At 38.0% G+C, this 27,157-nt stretch overlaps 1 protein-coding gene across 7 annotated transcripts; it reads left to right on the top strand.

Annotated features, from left to right (window-relative positions):
* Positions 1–102: 102 nt before the first annotated feature.
* lrrc9 (leucine rich repeat containing 9) lies at positions 103–24,721 on the top strand. 7 transcript variants are annotated; one of them, XM_059354001.1, is made up of 33 exons: positions 103–259; positions 397–908; positions 1,944–2,162; positions 2,385–2,525; positions 2,657–2,720; positions 2,826–2,896; positions 4,382–4,564; positions 5,512–5,667; positions 5,770–5,978; positions 6,051–6,182; positions 6,960–7,139; positions 7,249–7,369; positions 8,327–8,462; positions 8,544–8,684; positions 8,777–8,901; positions 9,652–9,825; positions 9,912–10,031; positions 10,237–10,428; positions 10,511–10,636; positions 11,717–11,857; positions 11,973–12,150; positions 12,303–12,523; positions 12,615–12,737; positions 12,837–12,967; positions 13,484–13,592; positions 13,868–14,007; positions 15,184–15,320; positions 16,265–16,482; positions 17,353–17,421; positions 18,715–18,840; positions 20,858–21,047; positions 21,990–22,143; positions 22,262–24,721. In XM_059354001.1, the coding sequence occupies exons 2-33, from the start codon at positions 852–854 to the stop codon at positions 22,293–22,295; spliced, it is 4,518 nt and encodes a 1,505-aa protein (XP_059209984.1). In that variant the 5' UTR covers positions 103–259; positions 397–851; the 3' UTR covers positions 22,296–24,721. The 7 variants fall into 7 exon arrangements, with proteins under 7 accessions (XP_059209984.1, XP_059209983.1, XP_059209987.1 ...); XM_059354000.1 differs by having other exon boundaries at positions 103–281; XM_059354004.1 differs by having other exon boundaries at positions 103–615; positions 813–908.
* The last annotated feature ends 2,436 nt before the right edge of the window (positions 24,722–27,157 follow it).

Below are 27,157 nucleotides of genomic sequence, written 5' to 3'. Positions count from 1 at the left end.
TTTTAGTTCACTGCTCCAGCGGTGACGTCATGGTGTCCGCCAGGCTACAGGGTTGGCACTTTATTTGGGGCAGAGTCATATATGAAAGGCATTTTATATACATGTATGTATAAATGAAGTCCGGTGTTTTGACATTGATAAAGTGAATGGCAGCAGAAATGATGCTTCGTGTGGTGAAACAGGCTGCAGTGACCAGATAAGTCAGTGAAATTGGACGCCGTGTCCAAATAGAGCGTGATAAAGATGGCGGAATGTCCAGGTCAATAACACGAACTGAAGATGTGTTGTTTTTTTTAAATAGCTAGAATTTCAAGTGTATTGTTATTATAAAAGTGTGCCTAAAAATAAATCTAGAATGTGTGTGTTTTATGGTTTTTCTAAAAATGTATCTTGCAGCGTGGCGCCCTCTTGTGGTAGCTCTGAAACATGATCATCAGCAGGACAGAAAAAAAGTTTCAACATGGCTCCCTAGCAACCAGACGCTCCTCTCCTGCCTGGACACACTGATGCCAAACATCGCCACAGTGTTGACTTTGTTGTTGTGTTGTAGCCGCAGAAGTCCGCAGAAGTATCATTCAACTCGTCGTGTCAAAGAACGGTTATTTTGTCTGCCATGTAAGGTTAAATTTGACATATTAAGTTATGTAAATACTGGTATTTTAACTGACATGAGCTCAGAGTTAACGTTACATTAACTGCGCCTTAGCAAGCTAGCTGGTAAATTAGCATAACTTCTTCAGTCTCTCAATGGACTATGACTACAGATAAGTAGGATATGTGCATTATAACTGCGAACTAACTGCTGTACTTAGCGTTATGCCAGCTGCAGTACACTTCCAGGCAGAAAAGTTATGATACAGAGTGAGAGACAAAAGCACCGCGGTGACGAGGAGGTGGTCAAAGAACTGGTGAGTATAGAATTCAGTACTAATAAAAATGTTGTTTGTAAAAGTCCTGTATTAAAAGCATTCATTAGGTAAAGTATGTAGTCAGGAAAGTGTACTTCAAGCATTAAAAGTACTGTTGTTATACCATTGGATTATTATTACTAAAGCAAATTCAGTGTTGGAAAAAGTATTTAGATCCCTTACTTCAGTAAAAGTACTAATACCACACTGTGAAATTACTCCACTACAAGTAAAAGTTCTGCATTCAAAACTTACTGAAGTAAAAGTACAAAAGTATCAGCATCAAAATGAACTTAAAGTATCAAAAGTAAAAGTACTTGTTATGCAGAATGAACCCACTCAGATTGTAAAATATATTTCAAATATATTATTATTATTTAGGTTATTATTATTATTGATACAATTATGTAAGCAGCAGTTTATTTTCTCATTAAAATGGAAATACTAAAGTAAAGTACAAGTACCTCAAAATTGTACTTAAGTACAGTACTTGAGTAAATGTACTTAGTTACATTCCACCACTGAGCAGATTTTTGTCTATACCTAAAATTCTACAACTACTGATTATTTTATTATGGATTAATTTGCTGATTATTTCCCGATCAATGGCTTAATTCTTTAGTTTGTGAACATTCAATAAATGCCGAGCCCACAGTGACACCTTCACACTTTTTTTTGCTTTGTTTTTTCCCAACCAAAATTATTCAAAATACATTTAAATTATTATTACTATAATTAATAAAGGCACAGCAGCAAATCCTCACATATGAAAAGCCTGAACCATGAAATGTTTGTTAATCAAATAGTTGCCTAATCGTTTCAGCTGCACTTGTAGCTGCACCGTATTTATATCTGCATTGTAGTGGAGTAGAAGTATGAATTGGCTTTAGAAGAAAATACTTGAGTTTCCAACAGTTTAATTCGTCAGCTGAAATGTAGCAGTGTATATATTTTTAATTTTATATATTTCTCTTATTATTTACACTCCCTCTTTTTCTTCCAAATGATGAATCACATGAATATTCTTCTCAACAGTGCATGGTAAATGGAGTGTCCTATGAAAAAATTGCACAAGAAGGAAGCAACGTCAGCTCCCTGGAGATCTTCTTCTCTGGTTTTCCCCGCATGGTTGGGCTTTCCTTCTTCCCGAGGCTCTGCCAGCTTACTATTGTGGGCCAGAATGTGAAACACATTGAAGGACTTGAGTGTTGTCCTCTCCTACGGGAGCTTTGGGTAGTCCAATGCCAGCTGACAGTAAGTTGTTATGCTGCTGAGATTTCTAATGATCAAAATTGGCTCTGCTGTTAACAATAACACAGAATGTACTGCCTGATGAAACATTTCTGTGTTTTGTATTGGGAGTGATTTCAACTTACTGTTTTATTGCAGAGGTTCCTAGAACAGCAAAACAGTATCCTGTAGAAGTTAATATAGTTCATATATTTAACAATATGTGTTATATCTTTTATTTTGCAGGGAATATCTGGACTGCAGAATTGTGTACAACTAGAAAAACTCTACCTTTATGATAATCAGATCTGTGAAATAAAGAATTTAGAATTGCAGATCAACCTTGAAGTGTTGTGGCTCAACAACAACTGCATAGCTCAGATACAGGTTTGAACTGTAAATCTATCTATCTATCTATCTATCTATCTATCTATCTATCTATCTATCTATCTAATTACACATATGACATGTGCATTTTGGTCAAAGTAGCACTATTTTTGATAGGTTGTCTTTTACAGGGCTTAGACACACTTCAAAACCTGAAAGAATTAAACCTAGCTGACAACAACATTGAAAAGATTGGTAGGTTTTCAAATTCCTCTTTATTTTCCGTGCCAAGTTTGATTGAGATTCCGTGAGCTGTTTTGAAGAAAAGACAAATCTAATACTTTTTAACTTCTTTTAAAGGGCATAGCCTTGATCCTAATGACAGTATTCAGAATCTTAATCTGTCCGGAAACAAGATCAACTCCTTTAAGGTGAGTTTAAAACAGAAATGTGCTTTGAAATGTCTCACATATAAAGTTTTTCTTCTTATTTGCAAAATCTTATTAAAGTCCTTGGTCTGAAAAGGGCTGTTGCAAATTCTTGTGAAACATCGGGGTCAGTTCAGATTTTCAATTAATTCCACAATGGGCTAGCTGCACAAGACATTCAAATAGGTATTAAGAAGCATAATTTCAATTAATGTCATTTAGGATCTGATGATATACATCCATTACTGCATTGAAAAAGATCTTAAAATACATGCATGTTTTTTGTGATTCGTGGGTTTGTCATTGTCTTCTTCAAGGTCATTCTGTTTCTCGATTTGATTGGATGATTTAGCCCCATGACCATATTCTTGCAATCCACTTTTTCTCCCAACCCAGCTGAGCTTTAAGGAATGCAATTATAGAGTGCCCAGTATGCTGCAACTACTGTGGAATCAAAGAAAAGATCTTTGATCCTTTTCCATGACTCTGTGACATTTCTTTTTAGCTGATATGTGATGAGCATGGAGGAGGAAATGGCAATTTTCAAAAGTGTTTGCCTTTAAAGGGATCTGTCTCATATTTACTATGCACAAATGAAATATTTCTTTTTATAACAAAGTAATTTTTATATACAGGGAATTCCTCTTATAATGATCACTATAAACGTATGATTTTTCTAATTATGTTAAGTATTTTTTTCTCTTTTAAATTTCTCATGCAGACAACCATCTAATTGACATTTTTTTAAATAATTATTCCATTAATATAAAATAACAGACAGCTTATTTGCTATTTACCAGATTTTATTGAATGAAGTATAGCTTACTGTAGTTCAAATTATAATTAGGGTATAGCTAGACAGTACACATCAGTATACAGAAATGTCAGTACCAACTGTTGATTAGTTGGTTGCTGTAACTGTTATTACTGTAAGCGTTTTCTACATTTGCAGCTTAATTACTGTGAGAAATGCAGGATCTTATTCTCTTCGTTCACAAGATCAATTGTTGCTTTCTGTCCCTTATGCTCGTACGGAGTTGGGTAAAAGGGCATTTGTTTACTCTGCAAAGAAAAGAAAAAAACAGCTCCTCCTTATATTTGGTATAATGCCAGAAATATATATGTGCCAGAAAGAATGGAAATTAACTGAATTTGTTTCTTTGAGCACTTTTAAATCCAAACTAAGAGTTATTGAGGCCAATTCCATAACATTCACTTGTTTCTCATGACTTGTTTAAGGTCTGTATGTTATGTAAATATGTAACTGTATTCTGTGTTTTCTGCCTCTTGGCCAGGGCTCCCTTGAAAAAGAGGTTCTTAATCTCAATGGGATATTCCCTGGTTAAATAAAGGTTAAATAAATAATAAAAAATACTGTACAATGTATTTCTGTAAAAACAGTGTTTTTAGGAAACACTTGAGCCTTAAAATGAAGAGAAACCCTGTTGATGACCTCGCCTTGGTGTACTGTTGTTATTGGTGTAACAGGAGCTGACCCTGATCGCCCACTTACCCCATCTGAGAGAACTAGCACTGAAGGACCCCACGTCAACCCCGAACCCAGTGTGTCTGCTGTGCAACTACGCCACACACGTCCTTTACCACATGCCAGGCCTCCAGCTACTCGACACCTATGACGTCTCGAGCAAGCAAGTCAAGGAAGCAGCTGAGGTACTGAGAAAACCAGCAGGACCACATTTCATTTTAATTTAGCTTGATACATTTAACGTTTCATATTTGGAAACCTTATTAAGATATTGGGCAGTGGTGGAAAAAGTATTCAGATTCCTTACTTAGGTAAAAGTACTAATACCACTCTGTGAAATTACTCCAATACAAGTAACTTATTGAAGTAAAAGTACAAAAGTATCAGCATCAAAATGTACTATAAGTATTAAAAGTAAAAGTAATCATTTTGAAGAATGGCCCTGCTCAGATTGGTATATTTAATCCAAATATATTGTTATTATTGATGTATTTATGTAAACGTTTTATTTTTAAAGACAGGGCTCATTTTAACTACTTAATATACTGTTATGGGGGCGTCCCGGTGGCTCACACTGGTAGAGCGCTTACCACTAAGGCTGAGTCCTTGCTGTGGTGGAGCCGGGTTCGAATCCGGCCTGAGCTCCCTTTGCCGCATGTCTTCCCCTCTATCACCCGCTTTCACTCTATCACTTTCAATAAAGCATGAAAATGCCCAAAAAATCATCTTTAATATACTGTTATGAGGTTTGATTAAAAAAATGTCTAATCACTTTTAATTAATCATGTTTTTTATGTTAAATCTCGACCTGAAAAGTAACTAAAGCTGTCAGCTAAATGTAGTGGGGTAAAAAGTACAATATGTGCCTTCAAATAGTAAAGTAGTAAAGTAAAGTAGTGGAGTAAAAGGATAAAGTTACATAAAATTGAAATACTCAAGTACAGTACAAGTACCTCAAAATTGTATTTAAGTACAGTACTTGAGTAAATGTACTTAGTTACATTCCACCACTGATATTGAGTAATTTAAAATGAGGTTTTGTAGGTTTGAACAATTGCTGTATTTATAAAAAGTAATACTTTTGTTATTTGTTGCATCTATGTGTTTTGTTTGCCTTTTCCTGTTTTTTTAGTCGACAGTAATGAAGAAAATGATGTACTACAACATGCGTGTGCGCACTGCTCAGAGGAACCTGGCAGAGATGCGGATCAGTCTAATAGAGAGGAAGAAAACTATGTTACAGTTACCCGAAGAATGCATCCGAACACTCAGTCATGCCCTCAAGAGTGTATGTACAATCCTTCAAAACATCTTAGCATTTTAGCGGCTGTAATAAAAACAGATATTCAGCTTCAGGTTGTTGTTAAGAGCTGTTTTCATTTGGATGCAGCTTGAACGTGAGCTCTCCAAGGTGCCGACTGGTTATAAGAAGTCTGCCTGCATGTTGGAGGACGGATTGAGCCACCTGGTTGATGGTTCAGCCGACAGAAGTGACCCAAACACTGACATAAGCCGTGATCCCGCCACAGAAGACAAAATACTCATTAAGATTGAAGCACTGAGGGAGAGACTGGTGCTCTGGATGAGGAGACTGGATGAGTATGTATTTTTCAATAACATACAAATATCATTTCATGGTTTATGGTTTATGGTTCCCTCTTCTGCATTCAGGATTGAAGCCTGGTGTGAGCGGGATTTGATGCAAGCCACAAACCAGATGGAATATACTGTCCAGTTTCTGTTGATGGAACTAGAAAGTGTTGGAAATATTCGTTTGGAAGATGGCTGCTCTACAGACCCTTGGTGCGTACGTGGGATTATTAACCCTTGTGGATCCTGAGGGACAGTGTTACATTTTTCATTCTTTCGATAATTTTGACTGTGTCAATTCATTTTGCATAATTTTGGCAAGGATGAATAATAGAGACTTACCTAAACCCCAAGTACCAAACTTTTGAACAGAGTCGCTTTACATATTTTAACTTTACATCCTTTAACTTATTGTTTACACCTCGGTATATACGTATATATTTATTGCTTCTCATTATTTAAAGGCTATACATTTACAGCATTTCTGTTTACATTCAGTTTATCAATTTGCAAGTACTGCAAACCTCATATATTTTATAAATGTTTTATTGTATCCATGTTTTAACTTCTATTTACAAGGTGGGGTTTTTTGCATTGATTTATGATGCATTCTATTATTCTGTCTAGATGCTTGGCTTCAAAAATGTAGTTTTTACTTTTTCTTTTTTTTTTACTATTATGGAGAACTGCAAAATCAATATTATATTATCATTGATATATCCCAGACATTTTTTTCATTGTTTTTCACACTGTGGCAGGATGTAAACAAACTGATATTCAAAGGGTGATATTTTATGGTAGTTTTTTTTATGCCGACATTTTATTCTCAAATAAAAGGAAATCTGATCTACTTTTTATTTATTTATTTTTTTTTAAATGAGGCTTAAGGGTCATATACAATTAAAGCCATTGCAAAGTTCATAGTTACAGGAGGACAAATTAAAAGCAGACACCCAGTCACTCCTCGTTTCTGTATTTTGCACCCAACAGGTTCACTTCCTGTTGCGACCTCCTGCAGTCCCGCTTCTCTCACTCAGACTTTAAAGTTTACAACATCACTGGCATTAAGATCAGCCGAGTTATCCGTATTCACAACAGTGCTTTGAGGCTTCGCTTTGAGGACAAGCTTCACACCCTTCTGGCCAGTGAAGACTCTGCTATCTCCTCACAGTAAGTTAAATTTTGCTGCAGTGTGAAATGTGATTATAACATCACTATTCTCATCATTGTAAGAGGGCCATCCATTGTTAGAATTTGTATTTAATTAAACATTTTCAAGCAGGAGTTACAGACGTCGGCTGGAGCACTTGTTCTACATCGCTGACCCTGAAAAAAACTGTGAGAAGGAGGAAATTTTGTGCATTCTAGAGGAAGGCTTCAAAACAGCTGAACAATATAAGGTGTGTGTCTTCTTTCCATATCCAAATAACACTCAGTCCCATCATTTTTCATAAATTATGTTTACTTATAAAGCAGTTAGCAATGGATAATAGAGAGACTAACCTGAACCCCAAGGACCAAACTTTTGAACTCTTGAGATAATCACTTTAACAGTCGCTTTACTTTATGTTCTTTAACTTATTGTTTACACCTCGGTTTATACATATGTTTACATTCACTTTATCAATTTGCACTTGCAAAACTCAAACTTATATTTTATAAGTGTTTTATTGTATCCCTATATTTTATCTTTCTATTTGCACTATTTTATCTCTTAGAGCAGGGGTCATCATCTACATTTGTGCAAGGGCAAGACTATTTCTAAGCAGACACAGTGGGGGCCGGAATTTCAAATAAAGAAAATATAATGTACTTATGCCTGGTTAGCCTTCATTGTTTGATATTTTCTCTTTGTTACGAAATTCAAGCTATTTTTATTTGCTTATATCAATGTCAACAGACTCTTAATAAACATCCAGTATGATAACTAGATACTTAACTAGAAAATGCTCTCAGACTTCCGCCAAGGAGGCCATTCACCGAGGGGTGATGGCTCAAAACCATGGTTACAGAAAGGTCATTGTAAATATGTTGAATACCAGAACTCATGTTTTATGTCCTCACATATTCTGAATTCATCAGGCTATTATTCTGCTGGCCATGCTGGGAGCACTGGCCTCCAGTTGATGATTGCTGCCTTAGAGTCTTGTTTTCTTTACTTGCGTCTATTTTCTTTCTTTCTACACATATTAAATCTTTTTTTAAAGGGAGCCTGGGACTTTATTGCCAACAATTGCTTCTGTGCAATTGTTTTGCAAATGATAAATAAGAACAAAGGAAAAGTGCTATGCAACAGAACTGGAGCTGTAATTTCTTCTGAGTTTTTTCTGACTTTTACCTTGTTGACTATGAACTAGGCCTTAGAAGGAGAGGGTGCCATACCTTTATCTAATAGCCTGAGTGTGACTGAGCAGCCCAGAATTGAGCACACACTGTGCCAGGCCAGCCAAGGTGATTCCAAACACAGCACGGACACGATCCCCTTCAGGCATGGTAAGTTAGTTTGCTTACTCTTAGCTGTGACTATTGTTTTCTTTCCTCAATAGCTAAAATGGTAATGTTTTTTGTCTGTAGGTCAGATTATTATTTCCAAAGTGTTTGTGGGCCACAGCATGCCAATCCAAGAGAAGGAGCCGTTCGACAGAAGCAGATACCCGAGAGCCTGCTCTGTGTACCGCAATGTGGACACAAAGCACAGAACTGCAATGAATGAAGGTACACGGTTAATTAAAATATGAAAAAAATTGTTTTTTTGCCAATATTTGTAAAATGTCACCTCATGCATCTTCGGGTTATTTTTCATTTAGAAAGACCTCGCTCCACCAAAACACACACTGGTCCTGAATGCGGTCCCAGACGGAGACAATGGTTTGTGTTTGACCGTGAGCTTGTCCTGCCGGAGTACATCATTTACTTTGAATACATCACCAGGGTAATGAATTAATTGGTTTTCATGTGCCATTATACATATGGCATTAAAATGTTATAGATGAAGCTTCTTTTATGCATAAGTCTTGAATGTAGGCAGCAGAATGTTAGAGTCAGACTGGCCAGCCCCTTAGTGCTTAAATCATAATAGCGAAAAAAGGATTAGTCATGCTGAGCTTTCATGTGATCAAAGTTCATCAAGTCACAGATAATAAATCAATATGCTGTTTATTTTGTACCTCTTCCGTAGCTACATACCTGTTTTCCTAATTTGATTTCATGTTTTACTATTTAATTTTAATTTAACACCTATTACAATTCAATAGTTTAAATAGGATCTGATGGACTTTACTGATCCCACAATGGGGAAATTTACTTGTTAAAGCAGTGTATGAGACAAAAAAGCAAAGAAAAAAGAGATATAGAACAATGAAACAAGATAAATACAAGATAAAAATACACATGAAATAAGAACAACAAGACAAAATACAAGTAGCTATATAAACAATACACTTTGCATTTATACAGATATGTCAATGATGGATAATTGCACAGGATATTGTAATACACACATGGTGTGTTGCTAGAGGAAAAATGTGCAATTAAATATAATTGCACAAGATACAAGCATGAAATTGTGCAGGATGTTGTGGGTGGTGGATGTTACATTATATCATGCTTATGTTACTATAAAAAGTCTGACTCCCATTATGCACCTACACACCTTAGACCTTTTGATACTCTTTGTTGCTAGGAAGAAGAGCAGCCACACAGCATAGGCAGAGATGATACGCCGTCCAACGACATCATCCTGGACAGGGAAGTCCTCAACATGGAACCTGTGCTGAAGCCGCAGCCCAGGTTGTTGAGCTTGGATGATAAAATTCTGCTTAATGTGGCCAGAGCCAATGTCCTCAGTCAAATCACTGTAAGTATTCTGGCTTTTCAGTAACAACTTGAGATTTGAAATCATTCCATGCACTCACAATAATCTTTGATGTGTTGAACTTCCAGGTGCTGAATCTTCATGGCAACAGTCTGAGGAATATAAAAGAGATTTCTCGCCTCACAGCTCTGCGGCATCTTACCATCAGCTTCAATGAGTTCACACACCTGGATGACATTTCTCACATGGTAGAAGTGAAATTGAAATATATTATTATTGAAGTTAAACTAATCACAAGTGACATAAGTCGTACAAAAGAAGCTTTTTCATAGTAACTTGCTTCTATAATATTGAATGAAATTGGGTAGTAGGGCACAAATGCAGAGACTGTGTTGTGGACCGTAGCATAAAGATGAATTATTTAACATCTATTGTCTCATATCTAAATCATAGCCCAACCTTGAGTTTTTGGACGCTAGCTATAATCGCCTCGTGACCCTAGAAGGCTTGAGGAGGCTGGGACAGCTCAAAGAGCTCGACCTGCGCTGGAACAAACTGACCAACGCCAGAGAAGATACTGCTGTGCTGAGAAAACACACACCTGCTCTGCTGAAACTTGACACCAGATACAACCCCTGGGACAGGGTGCGTGCTGTTATCATATAAAATTGAATAAATATGTTGTACAAGGAGCATATACAGTGAAGATTTTCTCTCTTTTTTTCAGTCCAAAGCAGTCAGAGTGACCATACTGGGCCGGCTAGCAACTCTCACACACCTGGACAATATAATGGTTACAGAGGAGGAGGCTGCTTTTGCTGTTCTGATGGCTGCTGGATCCAAAATTAACCAGGTTAAGATTTTACAGAAATCATTGTTTGTCAATTTTGATCCTTGTTGCTCACTAGGGACATTTTTGCCTGTTTGATCTATAATTTTTGATCATTTTGGCTGTGCAAAAGCATATGGCAAGAGTAAGAGGGGCTGTTTTTTTTTATGTTTTTTTGAACTTTGAAAGTTCAACCTCAGCTCCCATAATAGGTCTATTATAAACTGTCTAGCCAAAATACAGACACAGAGTCTTAAGGACAAAAATGTCCCCAATGAAACACGTTCTATCCACATTTTTCTATCCGACAGCTATTACAGCATGAAATTATGTGTTGTCTTATAGCAGGCTTCTCATCTAGAGCCTTGGCTTCAGAATTTTTGTTTTTACCATTTTTCACCGGATTGAGCCATTTTCTCATTCGTTGGGCAAATACATGCTATTTTTCTGTTATTCAAGAGTTATTGCTAATGACTTATGGAGAACTGTAGTGTTTGAGGCAACACATAAAATTTAATGTTAATGCTAATCCCTGACATATCCTGACTGTAAAAAAGAAATTAAGCAGCCCAGTTTTGTGTGTTAAGCATGGTAGTTATGGTCAAGACAGATGTTGGTAAGAAATGTAACTCAGTCAAAGTGGAAAATCATATTAAAATATAATATTATTCTAGCAGTTAAACAAAGGGGGGCTTTTTGTCCTTTAAGATAACACTAGAAAGTTTTTGTGGGTGTGAGACTGCATGTACTAAAATGCCTCAAAATCTTTGATGTTGCAAATCATTCTATACAGAAAATAACCACATTTTTTGTGAGTTTTTTTTATGACAACAGTGGCAATATGTTAACTCACTGGCATTTAAAATACTTAATATTCTTAAAATAAATTAATATTTGAAAGTTTTAATTAGGACTGAGGTTGGTTCAAAGATTTCACTCAGTTAAAGTGGAAAACTATATATAGATATACATTTTATGGCAGTTTTGTGAAGCAGACACACAAAAGGATGCATATGGGTTAATGTTGATTTATTAATTAACATCCACCTGTGTTTCTCAGGATGTACTGTAATTCAATCACGCCTGTTGACACTCTGCTCGCAGGCATCTCTTCTGTCTCACTCACGTACCAACAGTGGCCGTCCCCGCAGTCTCAGCCTGCTGTCAACAGCCCAGCTCCTGTGTCGTCTCAGTCCTGCACCCTGGGGCCTCCACCGAGAGCTGGAGCCAGACTGGACTGCTAAGGTGAGCTAAAGGGTTTCTCCCTTAAAAAGTGATCTCTAAAATCCTAATTTGTAATTTTTTAGAAAAATGTTTAACAACTGTAATAATTTCAACATTATGTCTTTATATCAAACAGATCACTGTCCTGAACCTTGACAGCCAGAGGATTTCCAAACTGATCAATCTCAATAAGCTGGTCAACCTTCGCTGGGCTTCCTTTAATGATAATGATATTTCTAAAGTTGAGGGTCTTGATAGCTGCTTGAAGCTGGAGGAGATTTCTCTCAACAGCAACAACTTAAGCACACTCAGTGGTTGGTCACACAGTCAACTTTACAATGAAGTTGGAATTACAGCACTAAGATATCCCTGAAAATAGTTGCTTCTTATTCGAGTCAAATAGCCAGACCAATAGTGCACTAATCATCATTATTGATACATCTGCCCTTGCCTGCTCTTCTTTCAGGCCTATCAAAACTGCATTGCCTCAATAAACTGAGCATAGATGGGAATCAGCTGTCAAGTCTGGATGCCTCAGTCCTCGATCAGCTGCCCAACCTGTCCTTTCTGTCTGTGGAGAACAACTGTATCAGTTCCCTGCATGGCATCCACAGAGCTCGCTCCCTTCTTGAGCTCTACATCGGCAACAATCACATTTCTACATCACGAGACATCTACTATCTGAAGGCATGTGGGAGAGATAATAAATACAGTAGATTTCAGATCTTCCCACTATTTTCCATCTTGTCTAAGTTCATATGCTCCTGTTTCTTTTCAGGGACTAGCAAACCTCATCATTCTGGATCTTTATGGGAATCCTTTGGTGGAGAAGCTGGAAAACTATCGGATATATGCGGTGTTCCACCTAAGCTCCCTGAAAGCTCTGGACGGCGTTGCAGTGGTATGTACTGACAACGGCAACCAGTTGAACCTTTCAGACATTGTAGTGATGATTACATGTTTATATCCAGGGTTTTGTATTTGCTGTTGTTTTCTCTAGGAGGTAACTGAGTGTGAAAGTGCAAAGGACATGTTTGGAGGAAGGCTAACCTCTGACATGGTAGCAGAGAAGCTGGGCCACACAAACTACACAGACATCACCTACCTCACTCTGCAGTCCTGCTCTATAAGGTAATAGCCTGGCTATACTGACATACACTCACCGGCCACTTTATCAGGTACACCGCTTCAACTGCTTATTAGTCGCCATACACATGCCACAACTCAATGTATTAAGGCCTTTAGATGTGGACAAGATGATCTCCTAAAGTTTAAACCGAACACCCAAATGGGGGAAGACGTTGATTTAACTGACTTTGAACATGGCATGGTTGAATTTCAGAAACTGCTGACCAACTGGAATTTATAAGATTTTTTACAGAGAATGGTCCAAAAAAGAGAACATTTGCAGTGAGAGGCAGTTTTTTGGTGAAAATGCCTACAATGTCAATATGGATCAGAATCTGAGGAACGTTTCTAGCACTTCGTTGAATCAATGCCATGAAGAATTAAGGCAGTTCTGAAGGCAAAAAGGGGATCCAACCCAGTGCTACAAAGGTGTTCCCAATCAAGTGGCCAAAATGAGCATGATTATAGTGATACTTTGAAAGAAGAAACTAATTAAATGTCTGTTTCTTCCCCTCACAGAATGGTTGACCTGTCTCCAGCGGACCTGTTCTGTAGCCTGCGCAGTGTCAACTTAGACCACAACAACCTCACCTCTTTCTCAGGCCTCATTTACCTGCCAAACATCAAAGTACAAATCACACTGAATGTCAAAAATCAATAGGCTAAGATAGCTACAACCCAACAAATAATTATTCTATTTTTATTCTGTTATTGGGTTTACTCCCCAACTTTGTGCAGTTTAATACATTGATATTTACATCTGCTTTCTGTGATCTATTTACCCGCACCCCCTATATAATCATGTTTAAATATCAAGAAAATTGTCATAAAAAGCCCTAAGATTTGGACAGCCTGGCTTTAGATGCACCTGTGCCATTGACAAGTATTATCTCTTCTTCATAGGCTCTGTGTTTGAACTACAACCACATCGAGTCCATCCTGCCCAGACAGAAGTCACTGGCTCCTTTGACAAACAGACAGATACTTTACAGCAAGGTTCACTCCAGTGGTTACGGCCAGCAGAGCCCATCCAAAGGAAAAGGGTAACACGGCTCTTATTGTAGTAATTCATGTATTTTTACACTTCTTGTCAAACTGTTGCCATGTGTGAGGTATAACCTTCAACTTAATGTGTAGACTAGACTGTCACCATTAGGGGGCAGCACTGACCATCCAATGTGTAAACTGTCGAAGATAAGATAAGCTTTTATTGATCCCCAGAGGGGGAAATTAAACTGTTGTTGCAGCACAAAGACAGAAATAAGTACATATAAATAGATAGATTTAAAAATAAATAAAGATTAAAAGAAATTAAGATTAAAATAAGAATTACATGCAACAATTATACAAACTATACAAGAGCAATTAAAGACAGTTACAGGTTAAGTGACAAGTTAAAGGGACAAGGTACGAGGTAAAGTGACACAGTGAATAACAGCAGTGTGTCTAGCATTATGTAAATAGTTTACACCAGAATAATATGTGCTGATTCTTAGAGTTGCCTGTATAAAAATAGCAAAATAGAAATACACGGTCGCTCATGAAGTTGGAATAAAATATTTTTTTTACCTCTTTCCATGAAATGATTGTGACTTATGTGATTTAATGTGATTTATTATTGATAGATAAAGTGTATATCTTCTCAAAACTTTATTCATCAATCTCTTCCAAACATGGACAAACAATGGAAATGAAACAACAATTAACAGAGGATTGTCTAAAAACAAAATTATTCCAATATAGTATATCATGCAATAAGACTTACAAATAAGTATAATGTACCATAGTATGATGAAGCACATTTCAGTATGAAGTATAATATATAGTGTAAGATACCATATCGTTTTTGTCACAGTAGTTGCCTATAATAAAAGCTAATTGTTTCAAGATATTGCAATATCATTTCTTTTTTTTAAAAGTTAGTGTTTATTTTCTCTAGTGGTCCTCCCTAGAAAAAACGTAATATTTGTTTATATTTATTAAGTGTCAGTATATCGTGGGAATAATGATTATAATCTTCCAATAATATTTTCCTTGAATATAAACCAGAACATAAGCTGTGCTGTGACAGGACTTGGTTTTGTATGCCCTGAGTGTGATTGCCTTTAGGAGGTCTGTGCCTGTGAGGTCTCACCAGTTAAATGAGGCAACAGGAGGGAGACAGAGATGTTCATTTAACCACAGAGGCTGCAAACTGTCTTTCTGTGACTTTGTTTAAGGGAAGCTGGGCCCACTGGCAGCCTGGAGCCACTGATGGGCAGCCTGGAGGTGCTGCATTTGAGTCACAATGGCATCTCCAATATGGCCAATCTGCAGCTCAGCAGGCTCACCAATCTTAAAGCACTCTTCCTGCAAGGTATGTATGGTTCACGTACCACCCCTCCCTAACAAAGCCTGTTAAAAGAACAGTGTATAGAGCCTGTAAAAAGACAAGCACTGAGAGCAAAGTCTCCCATAGACTGCAGGCCAGGTGGGAGATGAGACCTGAAGAAAAGAACGACTGACTTTCTTTTCAACAGCTTTTGATGGCTTTTGATTGAGTTTTGCTTTGTCAGGGTGATTTGTCACACAAAGCCGACCTTCCTTGTCCATTCTTCCTTTTTTGCTTAGAAACCTTTCGAGGCTGTCTCCGTAATTTCAGTGCCTTTTACACCAGAGGCACCCAACAAATACCCAGCAAATTTTAATGTTGTCTTTAAATGCTGCCTTTATATTGTTTAGGGCAGCGAATCCCAATCAGGGGTACTTCTGCAGTTACCAGTGGATGCATGGAAATATTGTGGTGTAGCTCCACTAATTAAATAAACATAACTATTTGACAAAAAATAAAGAAGTGTGTCTATATATTGCAACTTGAGGGTTTAGATGTGGGCTGGAAAATTGTCTGCCTTCTCTCCAATATAATGCAACTGGCAGTGGTGTTGCTGGAAGCACAAACAGATACATTTGAAAAGCGTGGAAAAATGTCTCTTTCCAGAAATTGTGACCCATTTACTCAAGATAATCTGTAGATCTTGTTGTGAGCAGTTTAATGTTGGAACTACAATAGAAAGAAAATAGGACCATTATATTGGAGAGAAGGCAGACATCTCCACGGCAGACATCTCCTCGACAACTCACGCTGAAAAAATCTTGTTTGATAAATAGCACTACAGCTAAGTGAAAAACACATATTTTATGATTTTGGGGTGAACCGTCCCTTGGTTTGGGAACACTTAATTCAGGGCAGTCAATTTATTTTAGCACAATTGGTATTGTTTGAGATATCTTTCCATTGGTTGAGGCTTTCTCTCTCTTTAGGTAATGAGATCAGCCAGGTGGAAGGATTGGAGGGGCTTCACCAGCTCAGAGAGCTTGTGTTGGACAGGAACCGGATCAAAGCTCTGGCCGATAACTCTTTCATATCCCAGAACGTCCTGCTAGAACTGCACCTCGCTGAGAACCGTATCCGGGAGCTCAACCATCTAGATCCTTTGACTGAGCTCCGCAAGCTCTTTCTTGGCATGAACAAGCTGCAGGTATTCTCCTCCAGCAGCAGTAGTCTCCTCACATGCTGGATTTTTTAAATGCGTATATTCTGATTTTTTATTAAAACTGCATATTCAGATATTCATTGAAAGTACCTTAATGACTTAAAACCACAGTGATTTTCTCTGACCACCAAGGTCACAGTAAGCTTTTGTGCAGTTTTTGATTTAACACCAATTTTTACTGATTGGTTCATATGAAAAAATGTGTCGGATGTTTAAGAATGTATTTTATTCAATGTGTATTACTTTTCCCTGCATTTGCAAAGTAAGACATGAAGTATAGTAATCATGAGTTATTACCACCCTACTGTGGCATGCGAGGGGTAGCATTAAAGAGAATCAAGTTTGATTGAAGGTCAGGGCCATGTGTATGAAGAAAGAGGGGGAACAATCAGGACAACGTGTAATCAGCTTCTCAGTCTGCATCTGCTTCTCACCCAGGGAGAGTGATTTGCACTTTTGTTTGCCAGTTCTTTCTTCCATTCCCATCATAATGTTTCTATGCATTCAATTAAGACATAAAACACAGCAATCATCCCAGTACAACAGTTCTCACAGTGGGGGCGTCTTTGAATCACAGCCAAGTGCAGCCATAAACCTGGGAGTGAGAGAAAACACAGCCATGCCCTGTTGCGTGCCCAAACTCTCTCATGAGATTAATGAGAGCTCACACATGTAATCTCTCCCATCAGCTGCTTCCATCCTCCCTACACCAAAATTATGAAAGGTTCAGCTCTGATGCATATGTCTCCATTATCAACACATAGTAGGTTACAACACGTGGGAATGAAAAGTGAAATGATGGGGTAGTGAATGAAAAAGAGTCTAACATAATCTTTGTTTCTTTGCTTTTTGTAGGACGTCACAGAGCTGGACAAACTAGAAGTTCTTCCTGCACTGACAGAGCTGTCTGTGATTGGCAATCCTGTAAGTGTCACAGATATTTGTGAATAAATCACAATGAGGTGATGTGAAAAAATATCATCCAAGGTTGATATTGTATTATGCCGAGTGATGTGAAGTACTGCAGGGGTGAGAATCCCAGAGTAACTCACAATGCGATGCTATCATGACACCATGATAGCGATTGTTTCACAATATAGAGATTCTGCAACAGTCGAAACATTGCAAAACTTTAATATACAATATATCACTATATTTGTGCAACTGAAATGGGGAAAATACCCCTAAAACGGGACTTATTCACTGCATGGTGGTGTCACTTTCATAGAAATTTGACAGCTGAGATGAGCAAATGACACCATAAGTAGTCATGAAGTAGTGACTCTGCTAACTCAAATGGTGGGGAATCCGCTTAGAACGCCTGCACGTTTTAATAATATTTATATATTGGGCGCGGGTGTATGGATAATGTATCACAAGAGGAAGTAATATGATATATATTACCATATTAATGGTCTGTCCTACCACTAATCTGCTAGCTGTCAGTCACAGGACATTTTGAACTCTTTCACTTGCAAACAAATTATCAAAAGCACACTCACAGGCTCAATTTCTCACTTGCACAATCCAAACCACTATCCCAGTGTAACTCTATGGTTCCAAATTAAGCGATTACATGATGGGCCATCTGCTGTGCTTCAAACTGGCCGGCATCAGAGACAAATCCGTTGACCAAATGGCAGGGCGCTATTGGCCCGGTTACATCACCCATCTGGAGCTCATGGATCAGGCCTGAGCAGAGCCTGCAGCCCAGGGCCTCACTATCGTCCATGGGGCAATGCTCAGCTGTGGTAGCCTCTACACTGCTGGACCCCATCCCCCTTCGCTTCCCATAGGGGGGGTTAATCCTGCCAGGGGGTAGAGGCCATCAGCCACCCTGGAGACAATACCTCCTGCTGTTGACAGCATGAGATTGCTACCTCACCCATGTTCCCTCGCCAGAGTCTGTCTCCTCCTCTCCACTGGACATCCATTGGCATGCACTCACAACTTCACAGCAGCAGTGTCCTATAGGAACATGAAGTTCTGTGACTGGACAGGCTGAATTTGTACCCTGCCCTCAGCTGGGAGCTATCTGCTGCTGTCAGCTGGGTCACTGTTGGGAACACGATAACTACATTGGGACCCACATAGCATCATATTTATCCCAGATGTCCCAGAGAAAGCTTCAGCGATGCCCTGTAGTTAAAACTGCTGGGTTTTTATAATTTATCACCAAGTTGTTTTAACAAACGGTTGCTTTTTCCCCCCTTCCAGGTGGCCAAGAATTCTCTCCATAGACCAGCGATAGTGCTCCGTCTGTCCCAGTTGCAGGTCCTGGATGGAGTGATGGTCACCCTGGAGGAAAAGACCAGGGCTGAGCTCCTCAGTGCCGATCCATCAGTGAGAATCCACACAGCATGCATACTGACTCAGAAACACACATACTATATATAAACATACATACAGGACCATAGCCACCATTGAGGACACAAAGGTATTTGCAGTATTGCAGTATGCAGAAGTTTTGTTTGTTTGTATAAGTGTGACTCCTTTAAAGTAACTAAAAGGAACTTTGATTTGATTTGGGGGTACAAAAGGGATAGTGTTGCCATGAGTCCCACCGCCTTGTGTTAACCTAACCCTAACCCTAAAGATCTTGATCTGACTAGCACATACATTTGTCTTGGAAGTAATGGACAAGAAAGACATAACTTATATTTAATACTACTTACTATACTACTACTACATACTACATCTTTTAAAACACAGTTGTTTGCACGATGCATAGTGATAAAAATCAAAATCAAAAAATCAAAAATTACTTTATTTATCCCAAAGGGGAAATTCAGTTAGTTTGTTAGCTCTGGAAGAATTAGAGTTAGACAGCCTGATGGCTGTAGGAGCGAAGGATTTTTTAAATGTAATGGATCTGTAATATGACAATGTTGAAACAAAGTAAACTTTGTCTAAGCCACAAACATTCATTCATATTTTGATGTAAAAACATGTCTTACTATTTATCTAATCAACAAAACAGACGTTATGTTACATACCTGTCAAGGAGGAACAGGGTTAATTCAGGTTCGGTTTATTCAGGTTTGGTTTTGAATCCTTTTAAATCCGACAACTCTCTCCATCCTTTGAATGATTGGCCAAGGTTGACTCATGTTTTCGAACATGCTCTTCCGCTTTTAAGAGTTTTTCTTCTTTTTTCCTCTTTGCTGATCCTGTCCCAGTATCAGACATAACCACAAAATATACCAAAATAAATTTAAAAATAAATATATCCCGATTCCTTAAACTGGCTAATAATACTCACTGCCAAACCTCGCCTTGGAAAATGTAAATGTAGGCTCTTCCGATCTTAAGAATAACTATATAGAAAAAAGCCAATCTTCTCATGGTCTCATTTGCTCAAGTTGCTTATATAGAACCATCTGAATTAAATCAAGACTGTTTCATAACCAGTTAAAAACTCTTGTAGCTTTAAGGTTTCATCTTCTTTTGGAGTGTGGTTTTATAACAATTTATTCCCTTCAGGTTAGGACATAAAATTCTGCTGAGGAGAGTGTGACATGTAACCTCAGTTTATAAATCAGTTTGTAGGTAAGGAATAAGGTCAGTTTGCAGAAAAGGAATCTATCATTCCAACGCTCTAGCACTCTACTTTGCTCTTTGTATGAACTACAAATTAATAGAAACCTTGTTCCTGTCAGGTAAGATGTAGTGCATATAAAAGAATCAAAATGTCAACGACCAAACCATAGCCACCAAAAAAAAGAGAGAAAAAGCCTGGATCAAACTCTTTCAATCTGACTGATTTGATGTTCATGTAATGAGAGACCAGGGCAGTAATTCTCCTGCAGCTCTGAATTAAAAGCAGCCTAAGCCTGCTGGCATCATCCTGCTGATTAGATGAAATGTGCCCGGCCGATAATGCACCAGTGGATTTACCCCCTATTAGCCAGGTCAACACGACCCCCTCTGCTTGTTAATCATAGATGTAGAAATGACAGAGCAGAGATCCTAGGTTTTTCTCATTAAAACACAGACTCAAACCTCCCCCTATTGACTCCCGTAACTGCCATCTCTGTTGTAGCTGTCAGTTTATGCCTGTGCCTCTCCTTTTGTTTGAATTCGAACATTGTTATTGATGAGTAGTAATGACTTTACCCCTATATGATGCTTATATATGTGGAACAATAAGCAATCAACTCACCGATCCCCTGCCAAGTGTGTCGAAGGAGTGAAAACACTGCAGTAAAATAGAGAAAAGAGAAACTGTTGAAGGGTTAGGATGCAAATGTCAGTAGATGAAATACTTTGATTTGAATATTTGCTTTGTTTTTAAGGCAATAGTGTAAGGCAATATTAATGATTTCTTCTTTATGCTTCCATTTCAATATTTTTCTTAAAGCAATGCTCCCAATACCCTGGAGCTTCTCTCCCTACCACTGAAATAAACCTCCCTGGACTGCTACCTCTCATGCCTCGAAGCACCCCTCTCAGAGGAATTACTATAAGTGGAGGACTGCAGAACTTCATGCATGGACACGATATCCTGCCAAGTAATATGGATGAGGCCCAATCTCATTACACGTACAAGCGTGAGTGTGGCGTTTTCGGGGAGATTGTTAGTTTCTTGATGAATATGATTTGGCAGAACAGAAAGCTTTTATTTGAAACAGTCTGTTTTTCTTCGTTTTGATATAGTGATAAAGATGCACTTTCTAATCTATCAATATACCTGAAAACTGTATTGTGTAATAGAGAGTTTTGATTTTTTTTAAAGTGGGGTTGAACACCCGACTTTTTGGAGAAGCAGGCAGGAGCACTGACACAAATGCTCAGCAATGTACTGCTGTGGATGGGGGCAGCCCCAAATAATATCAGGTATAAGTACAAGTGTATGCTATAGTTAAAATATATATATGTTTATGCAGTGGGAACTGACCCCATTATCTAAGCTCTCTTCAAAGCCACCAAACTCCTTTGACAAAAACAATAATTTTACCTTGCAGAACAAAAGAGCTGATGGCTTACAGCTGCCTCAATTGTTTTGTTTGTTTGTGTTATTGTGTGATTTTGGTGTTTTAAAGGGTTAGTTTTGTATCACACAAATATCACACAATAACACAAACAAACTAACTGATTGAGGCAGCTGTAGTCCAGAAACTCCAATGTTCTGTTGTTTGTTGGTAAAATTAGAGTTTTTGTCAAAGGAGTCTGGTGGCTTTGACTTGAGCATAGCAAGTTAGTCCTCTCTACATTGATTTTGAAGGGCTGTCTGACAGCAAGGTAAAGTGGTGAAAATATTGTAAATATAGCATACAGTTTTTTTGTCTACAGCAGTACATTGCTTAGCTTCCATGTCAGCACTCCTGCCCGCTTCTCCAAACTGGGAGCGTGCCAACCACCACCTACAGTAGATAATACACTGACTACGGATAAGTACCTCATACAACTCCACTTTAGAAAGTCATTTTAAGTGGACCACTGATTTGACACTTGGCTTTTTGACCGACTCATTGTATTGATTCCCAATCCAGACAAGAAGCACAAGCATGGTAGTGCTGCCCGTAGCGGCCAGGCTGACATCAGCTTTAGACACATTCGAAGAACAGGAAGCAACCTGCCAACCACGGGACTCCATGACGGGAACAGAGTCATCATCACGTATCCCAGCCAGGAGCAAGAGAGCAGGTTAAATCCAAATTTATAATTTAAGAGATATGGTTATGCATTTCTAAATCTCACAGATTTGTTACAGAATAATTACAGAATACACTCTGACTTTTACTTTATACTTGTTATTTTCCAGATTTCCGAGTGGTGGCAAACCTCCACCCATGTAGCGACCAGAAGAGATGGAGCATACTCTGGTGAAAGGTGAACACATGCGACTGCCCTGACTGCATTGTGGTCATGTATCATAATATTTTAGGTCGACATATCTCTATAATGGTGTTTTTGTGAATGTGCCTTAATGTATATGAACATATGCAAACATTTGCATATTTAATGCAGTCAGAATAAAGGGCAATTCAAGTGCCTTTATCTTTTTTATTAATATGGTTAAAAAAATAACTTTCTGTTAACTTTTTTTATTTATTTATTTGCTGTTTACATATTAATAAATCACCTTGGTCACTCTAAAACAGGTTTGTGGTGAAAGAAAATTAGGCTAATTGAATGTTGCATGTAGTGCATCCCTTTCAAATGCATTTATAATGACTGTGACCTTATTTTTTATCCACATATGTGGATCACTAACCATGGTAATCTGAGGATGAGAGGTTTTGGTGTCATTTCTACTGCTATCCCATCCTTGGCCCCAAACAAGCGAAAAAACACCCACAGATGTAAGGGCGTGTGAGGCTGGCAGGCTGCTTCCACGGGGTCAAACGCATACCCAACAAGTGGATAATCCAGCTTTAGCACACCTCTCTGTGGACAATAATCTGCCGTCACTCAGATAAAGATGTAATCTTGAATAAGGTCCAAATGGATTTTAGAGATTGTCAGTTTCATCATGTTAGCCTCTTTTCGAAAAGCCAACCGCAGTTTCGACTAATAGTCAAATCCTGTGTGCTGTAACTGGAAATGAACCTACTCCACTTGATGTTTATTTTATTAGTTCTGCTAAATATGAGATTATAATCCTTCCTGACTTCCTGTCAGTTTAGTCTAGTAGTCCTGCAGTTAATAAAAACATCGGTCTAAATCTTAAACAAGGCATATATTCTAAACCCTCTCATTCTGGGAAAACTGAACTGATCACTGTATGATAAAAACAACTCCATGTGAAAAGATTTAGATGGTCCATCAATTAACTGACACATAAATGTTTTATGGCTGGTAAAGAACACCATTCTAATTTTCACTGTGCTACTGTTGTTCTGGACAACATTACTGGGGACATTTTTTACTTTAATTATTAGTCTTTCGATCATTTTGGCTATGTTAATGCAATACAGACCCTTAAGGACTCTCCATACAAACCACATTTTTTTAATCGCACAGACATTCCAGCATAAAATAATGCATTATATTAAATCAGACTTTCAATCTGATGCCCTGGCTTCAAAATTCTAGTTTTAGTTTTTTCTCAGACATTTTCTCATGTTTGTCCAATGAGGCCAATACATGCTATTTTCCTGGTGTCCACTGGGGTTATTTCTAATGTATTATGGAGCACTGCTGTGTGTGATGCACTGCATCAAAATAAATGTTGTTGCTAATCACTGACAGTGACTGTGAAAAATACACTTCCTCTAGCATTTAGCATACAGAAAATAATTCAAAGTTGGTTATCGTATTTAACTCAGTAAAAGTGTCAAATAAAATGAATATATAATTTTATGACCGTTTTTTGATGCAGACATTTTTGCTCTCTAAGAACATCAGAGCACCTTTTGTGACAAGGGTAAATTATTGTTTTATTTAATGTGAGACCTGTACTTTTTCATAATACGTACCCCTTAAAAACATATAATAGGTTGAGACCCAGGGTTGGGAAATATATGTCTAAATTGTAAACAAAAGCCAATAGTTAATTTTTTTACCGAGAACACCCTTTCTTAAGGCTGTCACTTTTAAGCCACCAAATCCAGAAGCAGCATTATTTTTGTCCTATTCCTTCCACCAAGTTTAACTCTGGTCTTTATGGATCAGTGGTGTTGGTGTGACCACTAGGTGTCCTTAGAGCTCCATTAGCTCTCCCTGATAATCAGTCCTCAATGAATTTACCACTTGGCCTGTAGGTAGTTTATCAGTTGAAGGCAGATACAAGTGTGTATGCTTTAGGCCTCTGCTGAGCATGTGAGGCAACAACCAGCTCTAGGCAGAAAAAGTGAAAAGCTCTCCCCAAACAAGCTCCTCTAATGCATGTACTTAACTTCACTTAATTTGTGTTAATTCCCAGCATTAAGCGGGGCTAATGACTGTGCAAGTGAGTGCACTGTCATTACCTTGCTCTGCCTGACATCAAATGGCAGCTGATGGACTCACATTAAAAAAAACCTCTAATGCACAGATCTGGGGGCTCAGTCAGAGCTCTCTAATGCATTAGGTATTGCAAAGGATAATTACATGTTTTATATTTGTGTACAGTATGTGCAGTATGGATATGTAAGAAATATAATGCAATTGTATATGTGTGTGTAGTGTAAGTTTATAGTGAGGATACCACCTCATACACTATGTTTCTCTTTGCATATCTGTCAGTATTTTAACATTAAAATGACATTAGCATAAAGATTGTGAATAATTCATCAGTCCTGAGTGAACCCAGATGCACCGCTCTCTCCGCGTCTCTCTCTCTCTCCTCCATGTGAGCAGACCACATGGTTGGTAGCTGGTTTAATGGGATGGAATGTGACAGGTTATGTTTTCATCTGCCTGATATGGAGCCCGGCTCGGGCGGGAGGGAACAAGGGGGGAGAGAGAAAGAGAGGCGGAGAGAGGGTGGAGAGGGGAAAGTGAATTGGTCTCCACAGTTGTAGTCTGGATTCATAATTAGACATGTTTTTGCTTGTTGTGAATCAGTTATAGATGATGCTCTTCCCCCCATCTCCATCCCCACCAACACACATACACATAGAAAAACACATGCTCTGTATGGGGCCATTACTTCTGGTCCACTAACTCCCTACATTTGCTGTGTCTGTGCATTCAGAGCACCATTAGTCCAAGACTCTGTGAATAATTGCTGAATGGACCATGTTTTCCCTGCTATCTACTCAGGTTCCAGTGTTGGTTGATGTTATGGGTGAAGTGAAAGGGATGAGGACATTGATTGATGTTTGATGCTGACGATAACGTTGCATCTTGTGCGGTGCTCATCGAAGCATTATGTGCAGTATGTGTAATGGCTGAACAGCATTAGACTCCACGTGCATTACACATTTACCAGCTTGTATTAACTTTAGAAGTGCTTCGGTTCGAGGTTACAATTACATCAACATCGTCACTTGACGTGGAATGGCTGTTGTAAAAAATGAAATCTTTTCTCCACATTTGGTAAACAAATTCAGATAATGAAAATATAAATTATTTTGTTTTCAAAAGGTGCATATTATGTCCCCGAGTTCATTTTCCATCCCCACAAACACATCCTCTGTTCAAAAACAATCTTGCCATATTGCTTCTCTTGAAATCTGTCATTGAGTTATTGTTGTCGCTTGTTATTTTCCTGTAATTTGTTTCCTGCGAGGCCCCCTACAATAAGGATTGAATGGAGTGAGAGGAAATACAGATAAAAGAATGTAGTGAGAGTGACAATTAGAATGAAAAGGAAAATGCTTTTATTTTGTGTAGATATTTTGGATGAGAGCATTTAATCTTAACTGCTTTCCATTTCTGGACGCGCGTGTGATTTATCACATTATTGAACTTGTGTGTCATTTATCAAATTATTTCAATCACACAAAGCACATCGCTCAGTTAAAGTGGCGAAAACAAAGTACCAATAACCAAACAGCAGACAAATACCCAATTTTCTCGTAAATTTAACAGGAATCAATTTTCAGAGCACTGCTAGGTGGTCTGCTTTTTGTAGATTGTAGCCAATTTGGTATCAGCCTTTTTTATTTTGTGATATTTGCATTTGTGTTTCTCCTTTAATGGCTCTTAAGTCTTAATTCAAGTTGATATTCTTCATCAGGCAGCTATAACAGAAAATGGAGCAATGATTTTAAATAAGTGGTGCTATGGGAGGATTACATGGTGCAATACATGTTGTCGTGACTGACGGGCTTTTCACTTGTTATGGTTTATTGTGTCCTACACAGCGCAGAAATTGTTTTTTTTTCAAGATGACAAGGAAACACAACCTCCTGCTCACCGTTATCCCCTCAGCCTCAGTGAAGAACAACAATAACAACAATTTAATCTCCTTGGCTCTAGATTATTATCTTTCTTTGTATTGATATTGTGGCCTTTTTAGTTGATCACTTCATGATCCTCCTTCTCTCGAAGTAAATCAACATTTTGGAGGGCAGACACTTGACCGCAATCACTCTCATTATATTGAAATAATAAAATACTTGTAGGATTTGCTCTTTTTGTATTAAGAACATGATAACAAGGATTTAAAATGGAATATTAATATTTCTAATCCTATGTCAGTTTTGGGGTCAACTAAGTGCATTACTTTCAGGATTTAAAGATACTGGCAAGTGAGAGGTTATTTATTATTTAGGAAAAAGAGGATAAACAAGCCCTTGGGATGTGTAATTTGATGTGATTATAATTGCAAAGATGGGTGGGCTTTTCATTGTTCAGTATAAAGCAAGTTGGAGTGGTAAAATCTGTTATCGACTGAAGAGGAGGGGTACCTGTATTTTTCAGTTGACTTTGTATTCTGTATTCTGTATTTTTGTTCATTTTTCATACATCGCACTTTCTTATGGTTGGTACAGTTGAATACAATCATAATTACCCACTCACAAAAAACTGACAATCATAGTCTAAAGTGACCTGATTTATATGAGGCTGACATCACTTCTTTGGCTTTTACCTGCATAATATAGGGACACCAGTATAGTCATTCATAAGTTATTACAAATTAAATTATTCATAGTTGTTTTTTAAATGTGTTTTATGTTTATAAAACCAGTGGTTATTAATTTGGTGCTTTATGAGTATTTCGAGTACGAAATGGTCAGGAGAGGCCACATTTGTAACGGTTAGTCATCAAATGCCTCCAAAAGCTAAT

The sequence above is a fragment of the Centropristis striata genome, chromosome 16 (genome assembly GCF_030273125.1).
Source record: "Centropristis striata isolate RG_2023a ecotype Rhode Island chromosome 16, C.striata_1.0, whole genome shotgun sequence".
Classification (NCBI taxonomy): Eukaryota; Metazoa; Chordata; class Actinopteri; order Perciformes; family Serranidae; genus Centropristis; species Centropristis striata.
This window is presented reverse-complemented; position numbering and strand designations above follow the sequence as displayed.

Coding starts and splice junctions, on each gene's coding strand:
- lrrc9 (XM_059354001.1), top strand. CDS start 852: ATGATACAGAGTGAGAGACAAAAGCACCGCGGTGACGAGGAGGTGGTC. Junction 5,668..5,769: donor TCAGTCATGCCCTCAAGAGT/GTATGTACAATC, acceptor ATTTGGATGCAG/CTTGAACGTGAGCTCTCCAA. Junction 10,429..10,510: donor GATACAACCCCTGGGACAGG/GTGCGTGCTGTT, acceptor TCTTTTTTTCAG/TCCAAAGCAGTCAGAGTGAC.